The sequence below is a fragment of the Tursiops truncatus genome, chromosome 8 (genome assembly GCF_011762595.2).
Source record: "Tursiops truncatus isolate mTurTru1 chromosome 8, mTurTru1.mat.Y, whole genome shotgun sequence".
In the NCBI taxonomy this organism is placed as follows: Eukaryota; Metazoa; Chordata; class Mammalia; order Artiodactyla; family Delphinidae; genus Tursiops; species Tursiops truncatus.
Genome location: NC_047041.1, coordinates 84,034,852 through 84,060,001, shown reverse-complemented (window position 1 = coordinate 84,060,001; position 25,150 = coordinate 84,034,852). Strand labels below are relative to the sequence as shown.

Here is a 25,150-nt window from a genome sequence, read left to right as displayed (position 1 = left end):
TTATTTTCTTATAACAATACTACTGTATTATAGTTTCTCCCTCTTCTGCCCTTTCCCTATCCTCTCTCTCACTCCCTGTCTCTGGTGATAAAGTTACCAGGAAGTGGTTGAAAGCAACCCAGAGCCTGCAGCCGGGGCTGCAGAGAGAGCTGCGTGGTTGGTGATTCTACTTCCAGCATGGAAAGGGAATCCACCCTATTGGGTCTCAGCCCCAAGTGGGCGGCATCATTGCAGCTGTTTTCCATCATGAGGGAAAAGCCCAGCGCTGAGAGAGGCCTGTGCTGCTTGGCTGGCTCAGGCTGGACCAGAACCCTGAACACACCCGACAGCTTGCAGGCCTCTGGGCCACATCCATTCAGCTCCCATCACCGCCCAGGAACCACCGGAGAAGCCAAGTTTACCAGCCCTGGCCACTTCAGGGAGCACAGAAATGCATCCTGGCAGCTCCCACCCAGCCTGCTGTCTGTACCTAGAGATCAGGTACACAGAGGATCCTCACCACACGGCCCTCATCAGCCCCCACACTGAAGCCTCCAGCTCTCCTCACTTAGGAACAAGGCATAAGCGAAAACCTTTACATCATCAAAACTTAATGAAAATGGGGGCTTCCCTGGTGGCGCAGTGGTTAAGAATCCACCTGCCAATGCAGGGGACACGGGTTCGAGCCCTGGTCCGGGAAGACCCCTCATGCCGCGGAGCAATTAAGCCCATGTGCCACAACTCCTGAGCCTGCGCTCTAGAGCCCACGAGCTACAAGTACTGAAGCCCGCGAGCCTAGAGCCCTTGCTCCGCAGCAAGAGAAGCCACCGCAGTGAGAAGCCCACGCACCGCAACGAAGAGTAGCCCCAGTTCGCCGCAACTAGAGAAAGCCCAAGCGCAACAGCGAAGACCCAATGCAGCCAAAAATAAATAAATTTAATAAATTAAAAAAAAATAATGAAAATGAAAGGACACAGGTCTAGCACCCCGTGCCTGTGGCGTTCCTCCATAAATGTAACCCACCTCCCCCCGACCCCCAGCTCCCTGATAACGTGGGGAAGGGGGAGCTAATCCTGGACCACTGTTGTGAACACATGCTGCTGCTGCACGCCTGAGAGTGAGCAACAGAAAAGGGACCTCGCCCTTGGAGGAGCCAAGCCTTGTTCTAGCTTGGCGTCTGTCACTCTCCGCCTGCTGTCTCTCCCCTCCGTGCCGTGCAGACTGGGCTGGGGACGTTCCGAACGCACGCTCACCTGGTCTAGGGTCTTGCAGCACTCCACCAACACGCCCACAGGCTGGGTGTCCTGCAAGCTCTCCTTCAGCTCCTTCAGCTCCAGACCAGAAGGCCCAAGACTCTCCTCCTACCAGACAGGAGAGGAGGAGAAGCTTTGCCGCCACCCCGGGAGGGCCAGCACAGAAAACGCAGCCTGCCCCACGTTCCCGGCCCCCGGCAGCTCACCGGGGTCTGGGGAGGGAGGGCCTCAACGCTGGCGGCATGGGAGGAGATGGGCAGGATGTTGAGCTGGTCATCGATGGCGAGACACCTCTTACACGAGGCCAGAGAAAGAATAAACCTGAGGAAGAAACCGCAGTCGTGAGGTGCTGAGGGCAGTGTCTGCACAACAAGGGAAGGGCTTTTCTCCGGGAAAATCATCTAGCCCCACGTCTCTAAGAAAGCTGGAGAAAGCCAACACCGTCATCTGGAGGGCAGTGCTGGATGATTCCCAGCCTCCTTTACGAGGCCCGAACATGCTTTATAGAGCAAACAAGCAAACGGGGAACTCCCTTAAGCGACTGATTACAAGGGCCCCTACTGTGCAGAAGCCCGCTGCTCCAGGGTGCCCCGGCCCTTCCCCCATCCTGCCAGGTTCACCCTTTAGCACTACGTGTCTCCTTGAATGGGGAACGCCAAAGCCACCCCACATGTGCTCACCAGCCACACAGGGAAACAAACGCATACACAAATGGACTGACCTTCTGCCACAAGGAGGAGAAAATAAAGGAAAGGGTGGAGGGGAAAGCTCCCTCTAGCACTATAATACAAACATTTTTGCATGTAGCAAAACATGTGTTTGGCTATAAAATCCAAGCTTCTCCCACAACTGCAAGAAAAGGGCCTCCCGCACTACTTTCACAGGCTTCCCTTCCAGCCAGTAGCGCTGGGCGACCTCCAGGCCCACTCCTACTGAGCAGCTTCAGAGGCGACTGAAATTAGGTCGCACAGTTCACCCAGGCCAGGATTCCTAAACCTCAGCACTACTGAGATTCTGGACCAGATAATTCTTTGTTGGAGGGGCTTTTCGGTGCCTTTTAAGCTGTTCAGCGGCACCCTTGGCCTCTACCGCCACCAGCCTCCCGCCCTCACCGCAGGTCACGACCATCAAAGCGTCTCCAGACACTGCCAAGTCTCCCCAGGGGCAAAACTGCTCCAGTTGAGATCCACTGACTTAGGACATGGCTTCTTTCTTCTTAAGGTGTTTCACGTGTTGCTAACTGGCGTTCCCTAAAAAGGGGTCTGTGGTCAAATAAATTGGGGTCCCTGGTGCTGTGAGACTTTTCAGAGGCTAAAACAGGCTCACGTGAATCCTCAGAAAGGAAAAACCATATCAGCATTTCCCAGACGTACTGGACCAGAGAACCCCTTTGTCATAAGGTCCCTCTTAAACATCAGTGTTCTGTGAAACACATTTGGGAAAAGAGTGGTCCAGACAAATCACCCCTCTGACAGATGCGTAGGCTAAAAGCCAGAGCGGGAGAGAGACTTGGTAAGGGCCAGAAGCAAGATAGAATCCAGGCCCCAGCCTTCCACTCACTTTTATTGCTTCCAGTTAGCTGCACAACTACCGCTGCTATCGGGAATCTCACCATTTGGGGCTCCTGCACTATCTTCCCTGAGACAGAGCACAGCTTTCAGTTGGGTCCAAGGTGAAAATGTTCCTCCCACTGTGGCTCCCCACAGCTGAGGAAGTGAGAAACGTGCTCCAGACCCACCTCTCATTAAATCTTCCCACCACATCCTGATGGGCCTCCGTCCTGTATCTTGAATGCACGTCCTAAAAGAGACAACATCCATTAACAGAGGCACCCAAATCCCACTGAGGTTCAGCGTCCAAGTGTGAAGAAGTTCCAGCAAACAGCCCTGGGATAAAAGAGGCACCAGTGATGCTACTAGAAACAACATCTACTCCTACCTAACCTGCCATGCGAAACTGGCCGGATGCGATCTGCTGCAGCAAGACTCAGACACTAAATGCAATGTTTCTTACCACAACAAATGTCCCCTCACCTCACCTTTGACTGTTCCCACATTTTATCCAGCAGCACAAAACATATTCACTCGTTCAATAAAATGCACATGCCAACGCCAGACAAGCTGGGCACACACCGGTGTTTAGTAAAGCATGAAACCTATTCTCCTGAAGCTTACAGTCAAATGGTTGGACGGAGACAAACAAGTAAATAGATACAAATTTTGGCAAATGCTATGAATGAGAAACAGGGTGCAGGGGCAGCCAATGGGGGGGTGGGGAGGGGGAATACTTATATAGGGTAGAGAGGGAAGGCCCTCTGAGTTGGTAAGCAGGCAGCCAAGTAAGAGAGGGAGGAGGAACAAACAAAGTGACGTGGGCACAGACATTCGCTCACTCACAGATATTTCAGGAGGGCTTACTAAAGGCCAGGCACCCTTCCAGGATCAGGGAATATACCAGGGAGGAAAACAAAGTCCCTGCTCCCATAAAGTTTGGAGACTGGCACGGGAAGCCAGACAATAAACAAATAAATGTCTAACTTTAGGTGGCTGTACCATGCTTTGAAGCAAAATAAAACAGGTTGAGGAGTGACAGGCCAACCACATATGCTACACAGGGTGTGAGAGAGGCCGCACTGAGGAAGTGGTATCTTGGCAGGGACTGGAACGCAGCGAGGAAGTGAGCCAGCAGACACTCCGTGGAAACGGCGTGAAGGCCCTCAGGTGAGAGTCTGCTGAGGGGAGAGGGCGCACCTGAAGACCTCCGAGGAGGCCGGAGGGGCTGGGGCCGATGGGGCGACAGGAAGCAGGCACTGAGATCTGAAGGAAGTCCACTTCACCGGGCGGATGCAGCTCATGAAACCCTGAGGCCAAGCCTAACAGTTCCTGAGCAGCTGGCAATGTACATTGACTCCAAACCTGCGGCTCAACGCACCCATGTGGCAGAACCAGCCCTCATCCAGGGAAACCCTTCCAGCCACTCCCTCAGCTGGGGCAAAAAAAAAATACCCCCCCCACCCCCTGGAGTCAAAGTTTCTGCCAGTCCGGGAGCGGGACAGCAATTCTCCTCCACTACCCATTAGGGTGAGGGCAGGTGAGGACGTCTGTGCGTGGTCCCCTTTTTGTAGTACACAAATGTAAGCACTGGCGTGGCTCTCTGTGGGATACTGTTTTAGAAATTGAACTACACAACAGCTGCATCATGTCTGAATCTCACTGGTGTAGAATCTGCAAATGCCTGAGAGCAAAAGCAAAATTCACAGATTCCTAAGCACACCCAGGGCCACTGAGGCTTCTCTGCAGAAAATTCCTCATTAGCTCCAAAGAGCTCCCAGCCTAGAAATTATACTGACCGCTCACTGGAGTTGCTCAGTAGGAGTTCTTAAAAGAAAGCAGCAAAAACACAGATTGATTTGAACCACCACAATCAAGTTAAAGAAAAAAACAGACACTTACCATGGTCATCGTGTACAACTGCTTGAGTGAGTTCATGGTCCGTAGGAGGATAACCACCAGCCCACCACCTTCCACTGTCTCTACAGTCCTGGCCAGCAAGTTTGGAGTCAAAGCTTCAAAATCCTGGAAAAAGGAAACCTTAGAACTGGCTGCAAAGAGCACCCACTGGGAAGCTTAACGAGGGGCCAGGCGATAAGGTACAAGGAGGGCTTCAGAGTACAAACTCAACACCATACCCCGTACCTGACTCACCAGGACACACACACACACACAGGCACACACACACAGTCCCTTACTCAGGGGACCACAGAAGAGAGCCCAGCCCTGGAGAAGAAGTATACCCGGTTTTACATGTCAAAGTGTTTCCCGTAATCCCTCATAAAATCTTATTCGGAAAGAAGTCCTCCAATCCACACTGATTCACACTTGAATTTCAGAAATACCTCACACTCATTTTCTGCTCTGTTCATAGATGGAAACTGTCTGACAAAACTCAACTGCACCACATGGGGGAGCCGCTGCCACCATCACTTCACCTGGTAACTAGTGAGCAGAAGCAGCTCCCTACCAGTCAGCGATGGGGTGAGAACAGGCAAAACGCTCTTTTCAGCCTCCAAGGTGGGTTGTAAGCCAGCAGTGTATGGACAGCCCACTGGAATGCGGAAAGGAAAAACTAGAACTCCTATTCAAAATTTCCCACCTCATTTCTTAATTTATATTTTAAAACGTATGTTTTACGATGCACGTAATCATAGTAGTGCATGCATATAATAAATACATATCAAACTGTGGGGACCTGTGCTTAAATGTGAGGATTTGTGCTTAAATGTTTTCTTTGGTGGGTGGGGCTGGGGCAGGGGGAGGGGGCGGGCGGCGGATGGAGTCACAGGTGCCAAAGAATCAAAGAACAAAACAAAGACCACCAGAGCTCAAAACAAAGACAAATGTGAAACTTAATCTATCAACTTGCCAGGCAAGAGAAAATATATACCAGTGAAGAAACTCACCAGCTGCTTCTCTGAGGGGAGAAAGCGAGGAGACTTTAAGGACGAGAAGGGCAATGATAGGGGTGGTTATTCGGTCAAGCACTCTGGATAGGACGTCCGAGTACTCGGGTCCGTCCCTAGTTAGCTAAAACAAGTCCCACTGCTCTCTGGTCACAAAAGTCTTCAGTTAGTTCTAATAGGGATCTGGGGTGCTAGGGTCACTCAAAGTTCAGTGCTTTACCAAGCTGGTTAGACCCAGTTGTGATGGAGCGTCACTGCCAGTTTGGTTATCTCTAGACAAGTGCTGCTTTTGGTAGAAAATGCTCTTTTAATGTTGGTGAGTTATCCAGTTCCTGTGGAAAGTGGCCAAGTCCTCCACAGATGAAGCTTTGGGGCAAGGAGTACACGTGACTCCTCTCCGCTCTGTACACTTGTCCTTGTGGGTGACCAAGCAGCCCAGGCACTCCCTAGCACTCTGACTCCAGTCACGGGCTGGGGCAAGTCACCTACCTGGAGAACACACATGCCAAACGTATTGCCCAGGATCTTGTGGGTCTCATTGTAGTAGCAGTAGCGAATGTTTGTGGCAGCTACGAAGAGTTCAAAGGGGTCATCTTGCTTTATGTTCAGCGTCCCGCTCTTTATTTTTTTCTGCAGCTGTCGCATTCTTTTCTTCCGATGACTGCAATCACCCCCCATCCCATGAAAGCCAGTTAACCAGAGAGGCTAGAGTTGGGAGCAGGGGATAGGCTCAACGATCACCCACTTAGACCTTCAGAGCTAGAAGGGAACTTGGAAATCATAATGCTCATCCCCTCACTCTAAAGCTGAAGGAAATGAAAGAGGCATTAGAGCAGATGGGCTTCAGAGGGAGACAGTGTAAGTCTGTGTGAGAACCCTGCCATTTTGATACTTCACTTTACAAAAAGGGTAATGGGAGTCCCTAAACCTCACATTCAGCCAAAGCTTGAAAGCAAACCTTAGTGGCCTCATTACCTCAGTCTCAAGCCAATGCTTCAACCACACAGCACTGCTTCCCAGAGAACCTGGGAGGGGCACTGTGATGGCGGGTTACTTTATTCATTTTTCCTAAATGAATTCATCCACTTCCTTCCCAGATGGTGGGATCAAGTCCTCAAGGGCAGCTCTAATCTAAGACAATACTGATAGAGGATATAAGGGTTGGAACGGAATCTGGACATCTCCCAGAAATCCCTGAACTTTTCTTTTGTCTTAAAAAACTCTGAATACCTAACTGTCAATTAACTGTTTCTTTTAGAGAAAAGAGAGAACAAGAAAACTCCAGAATCAAGGGTTACAGCAAACCAAAATTTTATCATAGTTCTCTAACTGAATAGTAGAGCCAAGGCCTTCCCCCTGGGGCTCCACTTCCTCAGCCCATGACTTAGCATCAGCCTTAATCTAATGCTCAAGACAGGGGCAGGAGAGCTATAAGAGGCACAGAAGAGATTTTTAAAAGTGAAAGCAGGTGGGTTAAGTTTGAAAGGCAAATCTGCCCAAAACACTGTAAACTGCCCAATTTCGCAGGGGGTTTCCCCACAGCAGAGTCCGCCCCAGAGACACATATACTGGGGGATAAAGGAGGGAGAAGAGGTCCAAGGACAGAACCACACAGGTGAGCTGGATTTAGGGAAGGAGATGAGCTCGGGGAGAGAGAAGAGCTCAGGAAGGTAGTCTGAGTGTCACAGAAGCAAAGAAAGGAGAGCATTTCCGAGGTGACTTTATAATGGTTTATCTGCCAAGGAACAGCACCCCCACACCCCAAACTCCTCCACACACACAGTCATAGGCAGAACTGCCAGGTTTCTAGTAGGTGACCCACCCCACCTCCTCTGGCCCAGGGCTGGATGTCTTTCCAAAAGAATTTGGGAGAAAGACTGATTTCTGTGTCGTTGGACCCAAACCATGTAAAACTCAAGTGGTGTTTCTGCGATGGGCACCATAGAAGGCAGAAAGCTGCCCTGAAGTGGGAAAAGAACAGAGCAGACACGCAGAGATGAGAGACTGAGCAAGGACCAGAGCGTCAGCACTGCGGCTCTACACCACCCCCGCGGAAGAGCTGAAATCTCATCCCCGTAGGCTTCAGGAGCTAGCCCGTATACTGCCGACCCTTGAGAAACCTGGGGGTTAACTTGCATCTAACTTAAGAGTCGGCCCCTCCGCAACCGCAGCTCCTCCACATCACAGGAGTCAACCAACCACGGACCACGCGGTACTGTAGTATTTACTACTGAAAAACATCCGTGTGTAAGTGGAGCCCTGCAGTTCTAATCCACATTGTTCAAGGGTCAACTGTACTTCAACAAATTCCCCTTGTGCCTAAGTGTGTTTGTGTTGGAGGTCTGCTCTTTACTATATAAGAAGTCTTAAGTCCACAACTTCAAAAAATAAGAACAGCAAATTGTCAAAAACAGCAGTGAACTACTAGAGGAAGAGCTCTGAAAAAAAGGAGAAAGGGGGAAACGTTGTTGCATTAGGCATCAGGTCGTTGGTAACTTCCAAGAGCAACTGAAGGAACCTGCATTATTAGAGGGGCTTGATCAGCTGAGAAAACTAAGAAGAAAACTCGTGTGCAGAAAGCAAGGAATTGGGCTGGGGACTGAAAAGAGCATGAAAAGGATCTGAAATTTATTGTCAGGAATGAAGAAAGGGCATCAGCTCTATTATTTTTCTCTACTAGAAGTGTCCTCAGAGATAGCACCTTCATTAAGAATCCCTGAAAAACCACGTCAAAGAATCATTTCCTAGCATTTAACTAACAAGCAGGGATGGGAAGTGGGATGGGACGCTCAGAGGGCACGGCTTACCTGCTAAACCCCAGCTCTTTCTTATAACACCACAGCACAGAAGGCCGAGCCTTCACAGTTGCTCTGGACAACATGTGATGGAGTATGACCACCTGCCAAAGAAAAAAGCCATAGCATCTCAGGACCAAAAGAGACCTCCGGGACAGCCAGGCCCGAGACCACAAGGCAAGCAGTGCCCAGGTGGGGACTAGAAGCCAGCGCACATACACTTACCCTTGCACTCAGTCCACCACACCACAAATCAAAAGCTGTTAACCTGTCTGTTAATAATTCTAAATACTGAGTATTTATCACTTCCAATAAGTAAAAGAATGTTCCCACTAGGCATTTCACTTAAAGAAAACCAGTCATTATGTGTGAAACCCCAGAGTATCTGTAACATGCTGACTCTTTGGGACAGGATACAAAGTAAGTCAGGGAGCATTTACCAGGTCTTACCTGATCCTTTCCTCGATCTCCGACCACAACAAAGAGAGACCTCTGCCGCTCAGCTATCCCATTCTCAATGAGAATCCGGATTCGGTTATCCACTTTCTTCCGATGCATGGTGAAAAACTATCACTAAAACAGAAGGAAAAGACACAACTGGACATGAACATCCAGGTTCTGCGTGAGGAACATTAGCTGGCCGCCTCCTGTGGGGCTGGGAGGCTGAGCTAAGGCACATTTATAAGTATCATCTTATTGAACCCTCAAACAGCTCCCTAGGGAAGACATCGGCCTCATTTTTTAAATTACAAAACTTAGGCTTGAAAGGTGAAGAAAATGTTCCCTTGGCATGGGAAGTCAACAGGGAAGCTTTAATTCACCCCCCTATGGAGGAGTTTTTCAAAAATCGGAAACAATGTTCAAAAAAAGAATGATTAAAATGTATGATATATCTATGGGAAAATAAAGTGGTTTTCAAAAAAATTTGTTCAAAATCATTTTCATATGTTATCTAAGGATATGGATACAGATACTTATTAGAGGATAACATGGCAGGATATGCGTGTACATAATATATATATAGAAAAAAAGACTGGAAGAAAACACCAAAATGTAAAGTAGTTATTTATGGATGGTGAGATAACAGATGATTCTTATTTTGTTCTTTTGTTTTTTTGGAGTTTTGTGGGTTTTTTTTTAATTCACATATATCACTAACAAAGTCAGGAAAAGAAATCAATTGACTATTACTATGATGGAACGTGGCCATCTGTTTCCTCAAAGGAGGGAAAACTATACTGAAGCCTGTACAGAGAGATTTCAAAAGTTATTGTGATTACGTATGATAGAACATTGCATCATTATAATAAATACACCAAAGAAACATCAAAAATATCAATTATGCTTCTACAATGTAAAAGTAAAAATAACATGTTACGTAGAAACTCCAGTGCTTGCTGCATTCTAATTCTACACCTAAAGCTCATTAACTGAAACTTAACCCTGCCTTAATTGTCTTTCTAACCTCTCAATCCAAACATAGATTTTAGCAGTTCGATCTTACTGTAAAACACTACGTCATAATCAATAGCTCCTATTTTATAAAGAAAAGACCAAGTATAAATACTCAAGTACCCCAAGGAAGAAAAGTGACGGAGACAGGATTCACATGCAGGCCTCCCCTGATTCCAAAGCCTGAACCCTTTCCAGTTCACCAACCTGACCAGCTTGTCAGCTGAGTTGCGGGCCACACAAAGACCCCACAACCAATCAACAACTAATTATTGCTTTTTGTTCTAGTTACTGTGGGAGCCCCAGAAGTAGTACCAGATAAAGCCTTGACTTCGAGGAGCTTTCATTTTCCTTAAAGAAAATATTTAAGAGAAAGAAATGAGGGATAATCTGTCTAAAGACAGACAAATTAGATGTAAAACTAATTGCTACAGTGGTCTGATGAAAGTCTAAGATTACTGTGGGCTGGAGTTGCCATGGAAGGCTTAATGGATGAGGAGGGCCTTGAAAGAAGAGAAAGAGGATTATTTTTCATTCATCTATTAGTCTAAGAAATATACATAGCATCTATGTGCCAGGCACCACTCCAGGTGCACTGGCAAACAAAACAAAGTCCTGAATGTGCCTGCAGAATACGGAGTATAAACGAATGAGCAGAGTGAAGTAGCTAAGAGCGTGGGAGGATCTAGATGAAATCAGACTGCCTCAGTTCAGTGCCAGGTGCTGCAATCAGGAACTGTGGGCAAGCTCCGCAGAAAGCAAACGTGTTGTCACCCACCCACTCACCCCACCCCACCCCCAGAGCCCCTAGAGGATGGAGATCAAGCCACGCAACCCGCCAGAGCTCTCGAGAAGCACTCCCGAGAGTGGCCGCCTACTGGGGAAGAGGGTCCTGTTATCTAGGAGCGCCCGGGTGGGGCGGCAGTCGGCATGGGCCGGGCATCAGCACGGATGCAGAGCCTTCGTCCTGGAGCCAGTCTCCTCCGGGCCCAAGAAGGACACGGACACCGACCTCGGCACCCATCCCCAGCCATCCCGTGATGGGTACCTGCGCCCAGAGCCGGGCGGACTCCAGCCAGGAGCGAAGAGGAAGCACGTGGGGGGTCACCGAACTTCTGCGGGAGAAGCGGGCGCAACGGGCTGCCCCTAGCGGATGCCTGGTCGCCGACTCTCACAGTTTGCCTCCCTCGGCAACGCGCGTCCAGCTCAGGCGCCCGTAGGCGGTGCGTGCGCTGGCGAACTAACGGAGCGGAGACGGCGAGCGAGAGGGGACCTTCTCCACCCCTGTCCCTGCGTAATGACGTCATGGACCCGGGAGGCGGGGCTGCAGCAACTGCGGCTGCGCGGTTTAGTCTCTGCCCGCCGTAGCTGTGGTGCGCGTTGTAAGTTGCCTCTTCGTATCAAAATTAAGAGACCGTGACTACGGAGGGCAGAGTAAGCAGATGCCCGCACCCGCAGGGCCTGTCAGTGCGCTGGGGCCAGCTCGGGTGCCCAGACAGGTCCGGGACAGCACACGGTAAGTGGTCTGGGGTTTTCAGTGTTAGCCTGGTTATGCGAGATGACTGGCTCCGGGGATCTGTGCGTAATTTTGACAGTCCTCTTACTTTAACTATTTTAATGTGATAAGATGGGGAAACTCGATCAGCAGAGCTGTCATTCAGCTCACTTGACCCTCCCCATCCTCAGTAATGACCTTGTAGACCTCTCTGGCATTCCGTAGATTTTCTACCCACCATTGCTGCTCCTGTACTTTGGCAGGCTGCCTTTAGGCCTGTATCTGGCTGTCAAATGCTGTTGTTCTGAAAACCAGCTCAGAGGCTCTGCTTTCGTTACTTCCCCTCCCCCCCCCCCACTCTCGGACGAACTCGGTCAAGCGGTTGACTTGAAGGGCCACCTATGTAGTTATGGTTTTTTTGGCCAGATCGTTGAATTTAACAAATCCAACTGCTTGCTCAACATTTCTCGATGCCTCAGTCAGAAAGTTGAAGCCGAATTCATTTGCCTTTCTTCCTTAAACTCCTTCCTCAAAGCAGAATGTAATTCTCTACCTCCAAATCTAATGTAATCAGCAGCACCGCCCATCGTATTTTTTTGTAATTCCCTCAACAAAATGTCAATATGCTAGACACAAGAGATAGTGACCAAAACAGTCCTATCTCCTGTGAAACTTACAGTCTAGGTAAGAAAAAAGTGTTAAGAAAAAAGTATCCAGTGAGTAAAAAATAAGGCACTGCTTTAGAGGTGGACTTGGAAGGACTCTGAAGTGGTGACTTGGAGTAAGACCTGAATTTAGAAAGAATGAGCCTTAAGAACAATGGAGTGAAAAGCTTTCCCATGCATTAAGTGTAACACATGAAGACTCCAAGATGGAAAAAGTCTCAGCAAAGCAGCCAGTGTGACCAGAGTACAGTGAGCAAAGGGAAAACTGGTAGGAAACTAGACCAGATAATTGAAGGGCACATGGACCACAGATTTGAATTCTACGTGTGATGGGAAACCACTGGGGTCTGAGTAACAGGGAAGTGACAAAATCTGATTTGCCCTTTTAAAAGGCTCAATCTGGCTGCTATGCAAAAAACTATACTACAGGAGAGCAAGAGTAGAAACACAGACAACCGTTATAAGCTACTGTAGCTACCTGTTCTGATGTGGTGGTCACAAAGTGCTAGTAGACTCAGGATATATTTTCAAGGTAGAACCACATGTAGATTTGCTTAAGGACTATAGATACAAGGTATGAAAGGGAATCAAAGATACGAGCAACTGGATGTAGGTTCATCAAGAAATCAATTTCGAATACTCGACATTCAAAGCAAGATATTAAAGTAGGAGTTTGTTTGGGGGAGTTTGGGACCTAGAACTACTTGGGTGACTAAAATGCTGATTGTAGTCAAAGTCCTGGGATTGGATAAGATCAGCTAGGGAAGAATGTTAGCTAGGGATGAAGTCTGCAACCAAGGCCTGGAGAACTCAGCAAAGGATACTGAGCAGTGGCCAGTTAGGAAATATGTAGAATCCCATTTACTACCACCCTCCACTTTATGTTGTAACCGTTTCTTACATGGGCTACTCCAATAGCCATCTCTTGCACCATATTATTTTGTTCTCAACACTGCACTGTTTTGGGGGGGGGGGGTTTTGTTGTTGCGTTGTTTTTGCTGCTCCACGAGGCTTGCAAGATCTTAGTTCCCCAACCAGGGACTGAACCCGGGCCCACAGCAGTGAAAGCACAGAGTCCTAACCACTGGACCACAGTGGAATTCCATGCACTGAATGTTCTTAAATGGCAATTTTATTAGGTGACCCACCATCCTCTCCCCCCCAACCCCACCCCCTATACATACAGCTTAGAAATCTTGTTTCCAACTGTTAGAGACAAAACTTAACATGGAATAGAACTTACAAAGCTATTCTTAGTAGCCCTTACTGTTGCTTCAGCTTCCTTCTAGCTCTACTAAATCTGTACTCTTTTCACTTGAGCGAGAGAGCCTTTCTCAGTCACTGGAGACTGGACTTGGGACATGTGGTTCTCTCCCCTTCTTTACTAGTTTACTCCTCCTCATCCTTCAAGTCTTAATTACTCCTCTCAAAAAAGTCTTTCCTGATCATTTTAACTGGGTCCTATCCTATCATGGCCTTAATATCTATCATCAACCATATTGCTCCATAATGGCTTTTGCCATACCTCAGTGTCATCACGTCAATATCTTTGATCAAACTGTTCAATGAAAGCAGGAACCACAGTGATTCTGTCACCACTGAATACTTAGTGCTTGGAATGGTGGCCTGGCAAAGAGTACCCATATTTACTGAATGAAGCGTTAGTTTACTGACTTAATACAGTGGCTCCCTAATAAACACACCGTACTTAAAGAAAACCAATATTAGAAGTTAAGAACACTAAAAATTGTCTTTACTAAATCAGGTGGTCTTTCACTACCTACAAACTTAAGGAGCCAGTCTTCTGCATGGGACTGGATTAGGCTTCAGAACAGCTGTTAAAGTAAGGTACTGAAATCCCAATTGAGAAGAATGTAGTAGTCTAACAAGTAAGTAAGGCAAGGCTACCAGAGATTTAAATTTTTTCCTCTCCTCTCACAAGTAGCACTTCTTCACTTAGAGCTTTGCTTGATGGTATAAACAACTAAAGCAAACTTCACTCAAGGACAATAAGGTATCAGGTTTTAATATAATTTAATCTAATGTAATTTAAAACATTCACTAGTCTTTACCAGTAGTTTTGTAGAATTCAAAATGGGAAAGGGTATAGAGATGAGGCTTAACAAATTACTTTAATATTCCTGAGGGGTCTCCCTCCCCATTAACTCTTTTAGAAGGGATAAGCTCAAGGGCAATACTGATTCTTTTGATATAACTTATAGTCAATAAAACTTCAGAGTTCTTAATAAGAACTCAACTGGGATGGGGATTCAGAAGCTTAAAGATGAACTGAAGGGTTTTAACTCTGTGCTTACCTGTATCCCATTTCCCCTAATAAGATATATTACTGAAAATATAATGAACAATACAAATTTCCTAAGACACTTAGGCTGACTACTCAACTACCTTCTACATTTTATGAACTGCTTGTCGACAGAACATCTCAGTGCATGAGCCTTCTGAGAATAAACACACATTCTCATGTCTCTAAGTGAAGTCTCCCACATAACAGAGTCATATACATAGGAGACAAAAAAACTGCAGAAGCTAACTGATTAAAAATATTTAACGGATTTCATTTTAATATCAAGATATGATGATCAGAAAAACTTTCATATTCTTTAGGGATATTAGGATCTGAAAAAAAAAAGCCTTAACCAAGGTAATCAATGACACTCTACCTTAAAGCTTTAAAATAGAAGTCTCATTGTCCACATGAGATGACTGATACTGTGCATTTACTTGAAAGTACTTTATATATGGAGTCTTGCTATACCAAGAAGCTACAGGGCCACGTGTGATAATCATTTTCTTTCAACTCTGCTAGAATATGCATTTGCCCAAACAAGGCCTTCTGCAGGTAGGACAAGTATTCACATTTTATACAGAACACCTAGTACCAAGACTCAGATCTTAATGGGACTTTTTAAAAAGTTATCTGCCCCATAATGAGGCACTGCTTTAAAAAATATAGTCTGAATTGAGGCATAAAATTGAGGCATAAAAGCTTTAGATTTAGACTACAATGGTAGAATGCCAAAAAAAAAAAGCATAGTATCTCAAAAGGAACAAACGATTCTTTTAAAAACATACATAGAAATAATCAAACTACTAACACCTTTACATATTCACAGCATCTGCACTAATGCATAGAAGTCTGAAACCTAGAAAGCATTTCTCCTCCATCCCATCTCTGAACTGATTCATAGAGATCACTGTATAAATAACTTGCTTCAATTTTGATTTTAAATCTCATGAAATTTTCTACACAGATAGCAAATTTAGTTTTATATATAGGATTGTAAGCATACATCATCTATAGGGATTACCCAGTAAATCACGAATATTTTATCTATCCCCCTAAAATACAGCAAACATATGGTTGTGGTACATCCCAGGCAGATGTCATTTAAAGCACACAAGGGGAGGTGCTAGCAGAAGAAATACTTATTTGCAAAAGTAAACAGATAACCCTTCCAATATGATGTACCACAACCACACATGAGAAAAGAACTTCTTTTATTTTAAAATAAACATTGAAGATTCCCCCCCTTCCCCACCACCCTACAAAACTTCTGAATGTGGAATGTTCAATAGCCTAACCATTTTAGTAGGTTACAAAACCAGCAAATACTCCAGTTGTCTAACGATGAACGTTTGAGAATGGTTTTGTGGGGTTTTTTGTTTTTCTTTTTTTAAAGTAGCTGAGCACCTACTGGAAAAATTCCTTAGCTAAAGGCTGAAGACTAAATTCAATTTCTGCACAGAAAATACCATTAACTTAGTAGCCTTTGCTTAATAGGTGGGATTAATTCTCCATGAAGTCCAAGTGGGATACAACAAGCAGCATTAAGTTCATAGGCACACAAAACTAGTGCTCCAACTGCTAGCACAAATTTCAACATAGTACATAAATTACTAAACTGTCCTCTTCATCAAACTTGGGACTCTCCCTATACATCTATGGGAAGGAATCACCACTTTGAATATAAATACCTCCATGAGAAATGGATAATTCAATTAGGGTTAGACAAAAGATAAGTGCAAGTACTATAGAAATAGCTGCTGGAGATAACCATAAAATTTGGAACACTAACTGCATGGGGTGAACCACATAAGCTGCTAGCTGTTGAACACCAGTGTTTCAAGATACAATTTTTATAAACATGTTTTATTTGTTTGCTTATACCATCAGAACTGAAACTACTGACTGTCGTTTCCCTAAAATAGGGAAATCAATCTAAAACACATACTGGTGCTTTTCAAAAGATAGCAATTTAAAAGGGTGGTAGCAGCAGGCATTTGATATCTTTTTCTTTTAAAAACTTTCAGGCTTCAGGAAAAACATGTGACCAAGGTTGTTACGATTATCCATTAGAGATTTTCATCAGTACCTGTACCAATTTAGGTGACAATACAGCAAGATCCAAGGATTAGTGACAGACAATGTACATCATAAGGAATGATATATAGTACCAATCCTTACAAAAGTCATTGTCAAAGAAACTGTTAAGTGTCCAAAAAGGTATCTAAATATTTCACATTAAGTACAGAAGCGGCCATCCAGATTAGATCCCTTATTTGTTGCATATTTTTCAAAAAGTGCCAATCAAAGCCTAATTTTGCATTTTGGCTTTGTCTTATACAGTATCAGCTGTTAAAAAGCAATTTGCATGTGTTTTCAACCACAGTCGTCTGGCCAGAGAATGAACAGTGCTGTGTCAAACCCTAAGGCTGGTAGCCAGCCTTATATGTGTGATTAAGGACCCATGCATAATTTGGTATGCATCTAAATGTTCAGTGCTCCAATTTAACTGGAAAAGCTGTGAAATGCAGTTGTTATGCCAAACCACACTCCATTCCTTCCATCTTCCTTTCAAGGGAAATAGTTTTGTCAATTACCACTGAATAATAGGGCTGATTTGTAGATTTTATCCAAAGTCAAGTCAATCTTGCTTTTTCCAAGCCACTTAAAATAACTATGGAGATACCACCCCGTTAAAGTATATGATGTTTTACTCCTAAGCAAGGGTGAGGAATCTGAGTATCATGTGCAAGACTCAAGATGACGTTTAGGACAGAACATGCAGAGTAAAAATAGTTTCCTTCCATATCCAGGTAATATAAAGCTGACAACTGTAGTCCTGTCTTTATGGGATGAAAACAGTCCCTTTACAATAAGTTTGCTGAAAGGGAGAACAAATAGATAATAACTCTTCTGGTAACATATTATGGTACACTGGCCAGTGTGTTTTTGGCGATTAAACATAATCCTGTGAATCAGATTAATTCACTTGCTGAGTGTTCATTTGCGGCATCCCTCTGTTGGGTCTTGGGGGCCCTCCACGACCTAGAAGACAAAAATGGCATTTGGTTTTTCTTTCAAATATTATTTATTTTGCCTTCAAGCAGATTTTCATCTGAAGTCAAGAAGCATGTGGGCAGCTTGTCACCACATTATTAGGTTTAAGAGGTCAATTCTTCAGTGTTCAAGTTTCACCTGTCCTGGAAGTTGTCATGCGCAAATTTGCTCATGTTCTCTAGCTAAAAGAAGAGTAGAGCTAATGGAGTATTCCACCAGTACTCATTCATTCATTCATTCAACAAGTATTTATTGAGTGCCTACTATGTGCCAGGCACTGTCATCAGGTGTTGGAAATAGATACAGCAGTGAAGACAGACAAGGTACCTGCTCTCATGGAGCTTACATTCTAGTGTACACTCTAGCTTACATTTCGGTAAGTAAGTAACATCATACTATCAAAATTAATAAAAGCACCAGAATGAAAAACAGACCTTATTACCTAAACTGTTAAAAAGAAACTACATAACATTCAAAATTGTATAATGACTTGTAACAGATAAAGTAACTTTTTACATGCTGTTAAAACAGATTTTTAGCTACCAGTCAACTCAACTTTCATAGAATATGCTACAAGGTGAGAAAGAACATAACCCACATTCACATGCAAATATCCTTTGATACTTCAAGTCAGTAATTCTCAAGTGATCCATAAATTTTTTTAAAAATGCACCCTTTTTGCTGGCCAGTTTCTACTAGCATTGAAATCAAAGTACTTTGTAATTCCTCCTTAACATACATTTTATACATGTTATGGCCAATATCTAGAGGAAATCTATTCAATTTTACTTCCCTCCAATCAGAGAACCATTTAGAACTTCAGACCATATGAAACGATACCTCTAATTGTTACACAGATTGACTTCCTACCCAAATAGTAAGTAGTTTTCCTATGGTAATAGACAAAAGCCAAAAACTCTTAAAACCTGTAATTTTTAAGTATAGTTCTGTAAGTTAGTTAGGAATTTGGAGGTTTTGTTTCAAAGTCAGAAATAATTTGACATTTATATCACTAATAATGGTCCAAAAGGCATTGAAATTTCAATTAGTTCTATTACTTCTAAATGGTTCTCTTAATTTAACTATGGCTTATCCGGCCATTAAAGGGTTTCTGGCCCTAAAATATAATATGCATGTTTGAAAAATGAAAGAGGAATAATAAATTTATATAAATGTTTAATCTCATTCCAAAAATGTCTTACAAAAATGTTTTGGTAAGTACTTCCTAAAAACATTTAGCAGGTTTTAGGACCTGAAAAATAATTTGCAGTTGGAAAAACACTTTTTCTGAGGAGGAGAGATGTTCTAGTTTTCAAGACAGTTTATATAGTAACAGGGAAAGTCATTCAAAAAATTAAATTTGGGTTCAAGATAAGTTTTAGAAACAAAGCATTTCATTTAATCCCTAGCAACAAGTCTGGAAATGATAAATGTATTCCTAACATGTAACCTACATGCAGACTATGAACAGCTCTTCCAAGGCCAGAACAGAAGCTCCACTTAGGAGCTAGGATCACCACCACAAAATATTACCTCGTGGGGCTCCCCGTGGTCCACTCTGCCCAGAGCCTCGCTTGAAATTCTGCTGATATCCATCCTAAAAGACAAGCTAGTTAGTACTGAAGAAAAGGCAATTTTTTAATGCTTACCCATCTATCTCTATTCTTACAGTCTAACACTTGTAGAATACAGAATTCTTTATTCTTTTAGACATTTAAATATAGCATTACTACAAGTTATTCTTTAATCGTACTTCTATTCTCAAGATCAATAAGATATATTTCTCAGCTCTTAAAAGTCACTGTTTTTACCAGCCTCTATTAAATGAATACCTATATTGAGTGCTAAGAAAAGCAAAAATCATTCTCCATAAGGAAGTATCTTGTACAAGGTACAAAATTAGCCCCAAATTACTTAGTTGCTCAAGTGCATCAAGCAACTACATTAGTCCCTTTCATTTGGGGTATTTAGGTCAGGTTTATATTTTATAACAATTTTACCTACCCGCTGATAGCCAGAGTAGTCCCGGGGAGCACTGAACTGAGACTGTGTATATCCACTGTTTGGAGTGTTAGAGAATGAAGAGCGGTAACCATCATATCCTCCTAAAATTTAGGACAAGAAAAAAAACAACTTTCTTATCTTCAAAGGGAATTTTTACTTTCTCATTACTGACCAAGGGAAAAACTGAAAAATTGTAAGCTATGCTAGTTATTCAAACTAATCTACTATCCTGATCCAATCTGTTTATACATTAACTGCCTTACAGGATAAAATTTTCACCCATCCATGCACATACACACAAAAAAAAAATAACAGAAAATCTCCATAAGGTCTGACAATTTATAGAAAGCAATATCCCCTACAGGACAGTGGTAGACATGGGTTTAATACATACAAAAAAACTCAGTTCCAATTTTGCCAATTTAAATGACGGTATCAACACATACTAAAAATGTTTATGTTGTACATAAGAAGCTAATGCAGAGAGATACATATTTTTCCTAAAAACCATATGACATATTTCTATATATTGTACAAGTCAGAAAAGAACATGAACTTGCTTTCTGGGGTTTTTCTGTTTTTGTTTTTACCTCTGAATCCATTAGCAGGTCCCCTGTATCCATTCATCAAGCCTCTAGCACCACGGGAGCCTCCACGAGACACACCACGACTGTTGTAATAGGGCTGACTGCTACGTGGAAATCCAGTGTTCTGCTGGGGAGGCTGCTGGTGGTTACCAGTCACTTGATGGGTCTGGTCCTGGGAACCATGGTAAGTGCCAACCACTATAAAAGAAAAAAATACATATACATATGTATATGTATATACATATATATATATATATGTATATACATATGTATATACACACACACACACAGCTCATTATAATTTGTCTGATTTCCTACATGCTTTCTGGTTTAAGAAATGTCTTACACCGTTTCCTCAAAGTTTAATTCTGTCTTTAAATTTTCATATTAACAATAGGGAAAACTACACATTAATGAAGTCCCTGTCTTTCTCCTGTATTAAGCTAAAGGGAATAAAATTCTGCAACAAATTCCAAACCTTTGAAAGCGCACATTGTGTGAGAGCACACAATTCTATCCTTCCAAATGACTTGAAAGGCTATATTATTAAACATCTTCTGAGAGGCATCTGCTTATAGCACAAGAGACCCGCAACAGTCAAAAGATCTTACATACTGAAACACCTACCATCTTGTACCATTTAATTATTTCATTATAAAGCTCCTACTGGTAGTTTTCTTATTCTTTTAAATTTTCCTTGATACTTATTAAAACATACAAAAACATACTCTCCCATAGCTAAGCAGCTATATGCTAGAATACTCAATTACAAAGATAAATCAGCAGAGAGAGGCCTTCAACTTACACCCCACCCTAATACTTGAGTACATTTCAAGTACTTTTAAAGCACAGTCAATTTAGAAGAGAGTTAAATGGTACTCACACGGGCACTCAACCCCCTGGAGTGAAGGGAAGGTTCTAGAAGGTCCACACTATCTTATACCCCCTCCTCCTTCCACAATGGGGAGAAGTCTAAAATCTAGAAACCTTCAAAAATGAAATACCCAGGTACATTTCAGGTATTACCCCAATGTTCATAATTTACAGGGGAGAAAAAACAGTGCTAACAGTATCTTCGGGAGGTGAGGAAGGCATAGACCAAAAGAAGGCCCACACCCCAGGAACAAAAACAGTCAGCAGCCTTTAGTCAGCCCAATTCTCCCGTGTCTGGGCAGAGAGAACAGGTGGGTCTTGAAAATATTTAGCTGAGCTATTTTATAACCTCAAGAAACCCACATTTATTAGTTCTTCAAATGATATTTTGCAATGAAAAAGCTAGAGAATGCCTAGGAACAGAAGGGGTCATGGCTCCTTTTTGAACTATGTAATGGACCAGATACACTATTCACAGTGTGCTCTTTCTACATAAATTACCTTTTACTACATTCCCAAAATTTTAACTTATAAGCAAATATCACAAGTACCAGTAACATTTTCTATCTAAAAAGATTCATTCAGGGAATTCCCTGGTGGTCCAGTGGTTAGGACTCCGCACTTTCACTGCAGGGGGCATGGATTCAATCCCTGGTGGGGGAACTAAGATCCCACATGCCATGCGCCTTGGCCAAAACATAATAAAAATTTTTTAAAAATAAAAAGATTCATTCATATGCAAGTAAAAAGTAGAAGAACTGAATTTTCGACTCACTTTTTATCAATAAGAATTCTATTATGCCTTTTGGTCAAATCTCACTGCAAGAAACTCAAAGTAGAACAATTAAAGGGTGATCTTTATTTAAAAATACCAGAATTCCTATTTGAGTGCATGTAAAGCATAAACACTAGCATAAAAAATAGCCAAAGATCCTTGCCAGATCCTTTTTTTATGTTGTTCCTGACTAGATACTAATTCAGATTAAAACAAAACTTCTGGAATGATGGGATACACTGCCTTGTTCAACAAATATCAGAATGCCCTCAACCTGCCAGGCCTGGTCCTAGAAACAAGGGATGAGTTAGCTGCCAACACATAATCTTTGCCCATAAGGAAGTTTTAATAATGGGAAATAATAAGTAAATAAAATATACATACAAGTAAAAACATCTATACTGTATCAGGTAATAAGTGATTAAGGAGAATAAATGAGTGACCAAGTGAGCACATTACATTTGGACAAGGCAATGAAGGAAGGTCTCTGTGAGGTGATATCTGAGCATAGACCTAAAAGTCAAGAAGCAAGCCATGGAAACATCAGTGGAAGAAAGTTTCAGGCAAAAAGAAAAGGAAGTGTAAAGGCCGTGAGAAAGGAAAGAATTTGTGTTTGTGGCTGGTATGGGCACATAAGGAAGAAAATAGGATATACAACCAGAATCAAGGCAGGGGCCAGATCATGGATCTTGTAAACCAAGGTAAAGACTTTGGATTTCTTTTCTAAATGTAATTGGCAGTCACTAGGAGGTTCTGAACAGGAGAGAGGCATCTGATTTACATTTTAAAATAATCACTCTGGCTACTGTGTGGAGAACAGACTGGACTAAAATAAGAGTCAAGGGAGACAACTGCAATATTCCAGATAAGAGCTGATGGCTGCCTAGATCAGAGTGGTAGGGTGGAGGTGTCTGAGCAAAGCAGATGGGCCGATTTGATTTTTTACTGAAAATATCTGTAAATGTTATGAAGTTAAGTTTCATAAATAATGTGTATTTTGAAATGGTAACAAAAGTTATCTAGTCCAGTGCTTCACAGTCAATTAGTAATGTCAAGTAGAATATAAGAACAAGATAGCTTGAAATCAACTGGCACAAAGGGCCAAACTAACCAAATCAAATGATATACAGTAATTTTTAATTTCATTACACCATCTGAAAAAAAGGTAAAACAGCAAGCATGTTAGCATAATGTCTAAAGGCACCAAATATATCCGCTCTACAACCAACTTATGAACACAAGCATGCCTCATTTTATTGTGTTTCTCTTTATTGCTCTTCACAGATACTGCATTTTGTTTTGTTTTGTTTTTACAAATTGAAGGTTTGTGGCAACCTTGTGTAGATCAAGTCTATTAGTACCATTTTTCCAACAGCACTTGCTCATTTCATATCTCTGGGTCACATTTTGGTATTTCTTGCAATATTTCAAACTGTTTCATTATTATATTTGTTATGGTGATCTGTAATCAGCGATCTTTGATGTTACTACTATGACTCAGTGAGGTCTCAGAGGATGGTTAGCATTTTTTGACAATAAAGTATTTTTAAATTAAGTCATGTACACTGTTTTTTCAGACATAATGCTATTATTGCACACTTAATACGCTATAGTATAGTGTGAACAGAATTTTTATATGCACTAGGAAACCAAAAATTTCACATGACTCACTTTGAGATATTTGCTTTATTGCAGTGGTCTGGAACCGAACCTGCAATATCCTCAAGGTACGCCTGTACATGGCAATGAATAATTAAAGGAGCCTGAGAACAAGAAGTCCAGTTTTATCATTCAAAAACACAGATAGCATAACTGCCAAATTTCTGTCAGACTGTGGTTGATTCAACCTCCCTGATTAGTGATGCTGAATACTACAGTGATATGTAAGAAAAATCAATGTTGACCCAGGTCTGTCAAGAAATTAGACAATCAGAGATAGTTACTCACGTCAGTCAGTCCAGTTACTCACATCAGTCAGTCCAGTAAAATTAAAGTATTAACGCCTATGGTTCTTAATAGGGTTTGCTAGCTTGTTGTGGGATTCCAATTAAATCTCTTAAGAATTAAATAACCAAAGACCTAAAAAAGCTATTTATGTCTTACAAATGTAAGAAATCTAAAATATCTATATCCACATTATTATTGTGATAGGTATGACAACTGGCCAAATTATGACCTTACTTGCCAACAAGGACCTTGTTTCAACCTAGTCCACCAAATGCAGCCACACCAACTCCTTTACTGCTTAATTTTGTATAACCAACTTGCTGCCAGGTATCATGCCAGCAGGCTTCAAATAATTAGCAATTAAGAGCAAAGTTGATCACAATTTGAATAACAAGTTTAATTCCTCTAAAATCACATAATGAAATAAGATAGGATATTATGAAAACTCACTAACCAAGGGAAAATGGGCATAAAGCCTCCAAAAACTGCAATAATTCACATAGAGCAAATATGGGCTTGATTTTACTCAGGATCAGCAATGAAAAATTCATATGGTCTACTACCAAAACAAAAACTCCTGGACACTGCCACTCAAAAGTCCAAACTCTCCTAACACTGTCAATAACTGCACTGCAAAGCAAGTAGTCAAGGAGGTGACACTGGTTTTCCTACCTGTTTGAAGCTGTTCTTGCTGAAGCTCTGTTTGTTCTACTTGGTGAGGCTGACTGGAAAAGCTCTGGTTATAACTGGTTTGGTACTGATTTTGCTGTTTTAAAGTTTCTGGTTCATTAACAGGAGGAACTGGGGCATTCATATTGAACACCTATAAGTAAATAAAGTAAATGATTAGTTCTTCCCTTTATGCTAATCATTTCCCTACTTTTAACATGGCCATGGCAGATCTCAATTCTGGTTTTACCTGAAACGTAAGAAAGACCATTACAGAAGTCTCAGACATCTCTCTCTCTCTCTCTCTCATACACACACATACACACACAAACAAACACACACACACACACACACACCCCCCTCAGTTCATGCACTTCAATGTCGAAAATACATATATACCATATAGCACTTAAAGCAGAGTATAAATGGGGATTAAAAATCTAAAAAGACATATAATCAGAAGCCTTGGAAATGCTATTATAAATGAGAAATCTTTTTAAAAGATGCAAACCCCTGACAAAATATCACTTACAGAAATTAAAAATCTAAGAACTTTAATTTAAATAGTTATTTTATTTTTATTGATACTTTCATCAAAAATTAAGCATTTAACTCTGAATTTTCCTGTGAGCACTGTTTTGGCTGTATCCCATCAATCACAGTATTTTCATTATCATTATTTTCTAGAAATTCTGCAATTTAGAGATGCTTACTGAAGAACCAGGGTGAAGTATCAAAATGTCCATTACTTTACTTTGAGATATACTTCAGTAAAATAAAAGATTAAGCAAATATGGCAAAGTGTAAACAGTTGTTAAATCTAGGTAATGATCTA

At 42.5% G+C, this 25,150-nt stretch overlaps 2 protein-coding genes across 14 annotated transcripts in view; both read right to left on the bottom strand.

Moving 5' to 3' along the window:
- NAT10 (N-acetyltransferase 10) overlaps positions 1 to 11,171 on the bottom strand; it is a 38,809-nt gene extending 27,638 nt beyond the window's left edge. The window contains exons 1-8 of one of the 2 annotated variants that reach the window (XM_019948301.3): positions 10,987 to 11,171; positions 8,937 to 9,059; positions 8,499 to 8,590; positions 6,181 to 6,352; positions 4,685 to 4,807; positions 2,971 to 3,032; positions 1,439 to 1,553; positions 1,233 to 1,340 (exon numbers count right to left, since the gene is read on the bottom strand). In XM_019948301.3, the coding sequence (XP_019803860.2) occupies positions 1,233 to 1,340; positions 1,439 to 1,553; positions 2,971 to 3,032; positions 4,685 to 4,807; positions 6,181 to 6,352; positions 8,499 to 8,590; positions 8,937 to 9,044 (780 nt within the window). In that variant the 5' untranslated portion in view covers positions 9,045 to 9,059; positions 10,987 to 11,171. Of the gene's footprint in view, positions 1 to 1,232; positions 1,341 to 1,438; positions 1,554 to 2,970; positions 3,033 to 4,684; positions 4,808 to 5,220; positions 5,337 to 6,180; positions 6,353 to 8,498; positions 8,591 to 8,936; positions 9,060 to 10,986 lie in introns of those variants that run through there. The other variant, XM_019948303.3, reaches the window with a different exon arrangement.
- Positions 11,172 to 14,653: 3,482 nt separating this feature from the next.
- CAPRIN1 (cell cycle associated protein 1) overlaps positions 14,654 to 25,150 on the bottom strand; it is a 36,935-nt gene continuing 26,438 nt past the window's right edge. For 2 of the 12 annotated variants that reach the window (XM_019948137.3, XM_019948136.2), the window contains 5 exons: positions 24,319 to 24,469; positions 20,055 to 20,249; positions 19,465 to 19,565; positions 18,994 to 19,057; positions 14,654 to 17,448 (listed from right to left, as the gene is read on the bottom strand). In XM_019948137.3, the coding sequence (XP_019803696.1) occupies positions 17,384 to 17,448; positions 18,994 to 19,057; positions 19,465 to 19,565; positions 20,055 to 20,249; positions 24,319 to 24,469 (576 nt within the window). In that variant the 3' untranslated portion in view covers positions 14,654 to 17,383. Of the gene's footprint in view, positions 17,449 to 18,993; positions 19,058 to 19,464; positions 19,566 to 20,054; positions 21,039 to 21,699; positions 21,754 to 22,810; positions 22,854 to 23,370; positions 23,463 to 24,318; positions 24,470 to 25,150 lie in introns of those variants that run through there. The other 10 variants (XR_012333505.1, XR_012333506.1, XR_012333504.1 and 7 more) reach the window with 10 other exon arrangements.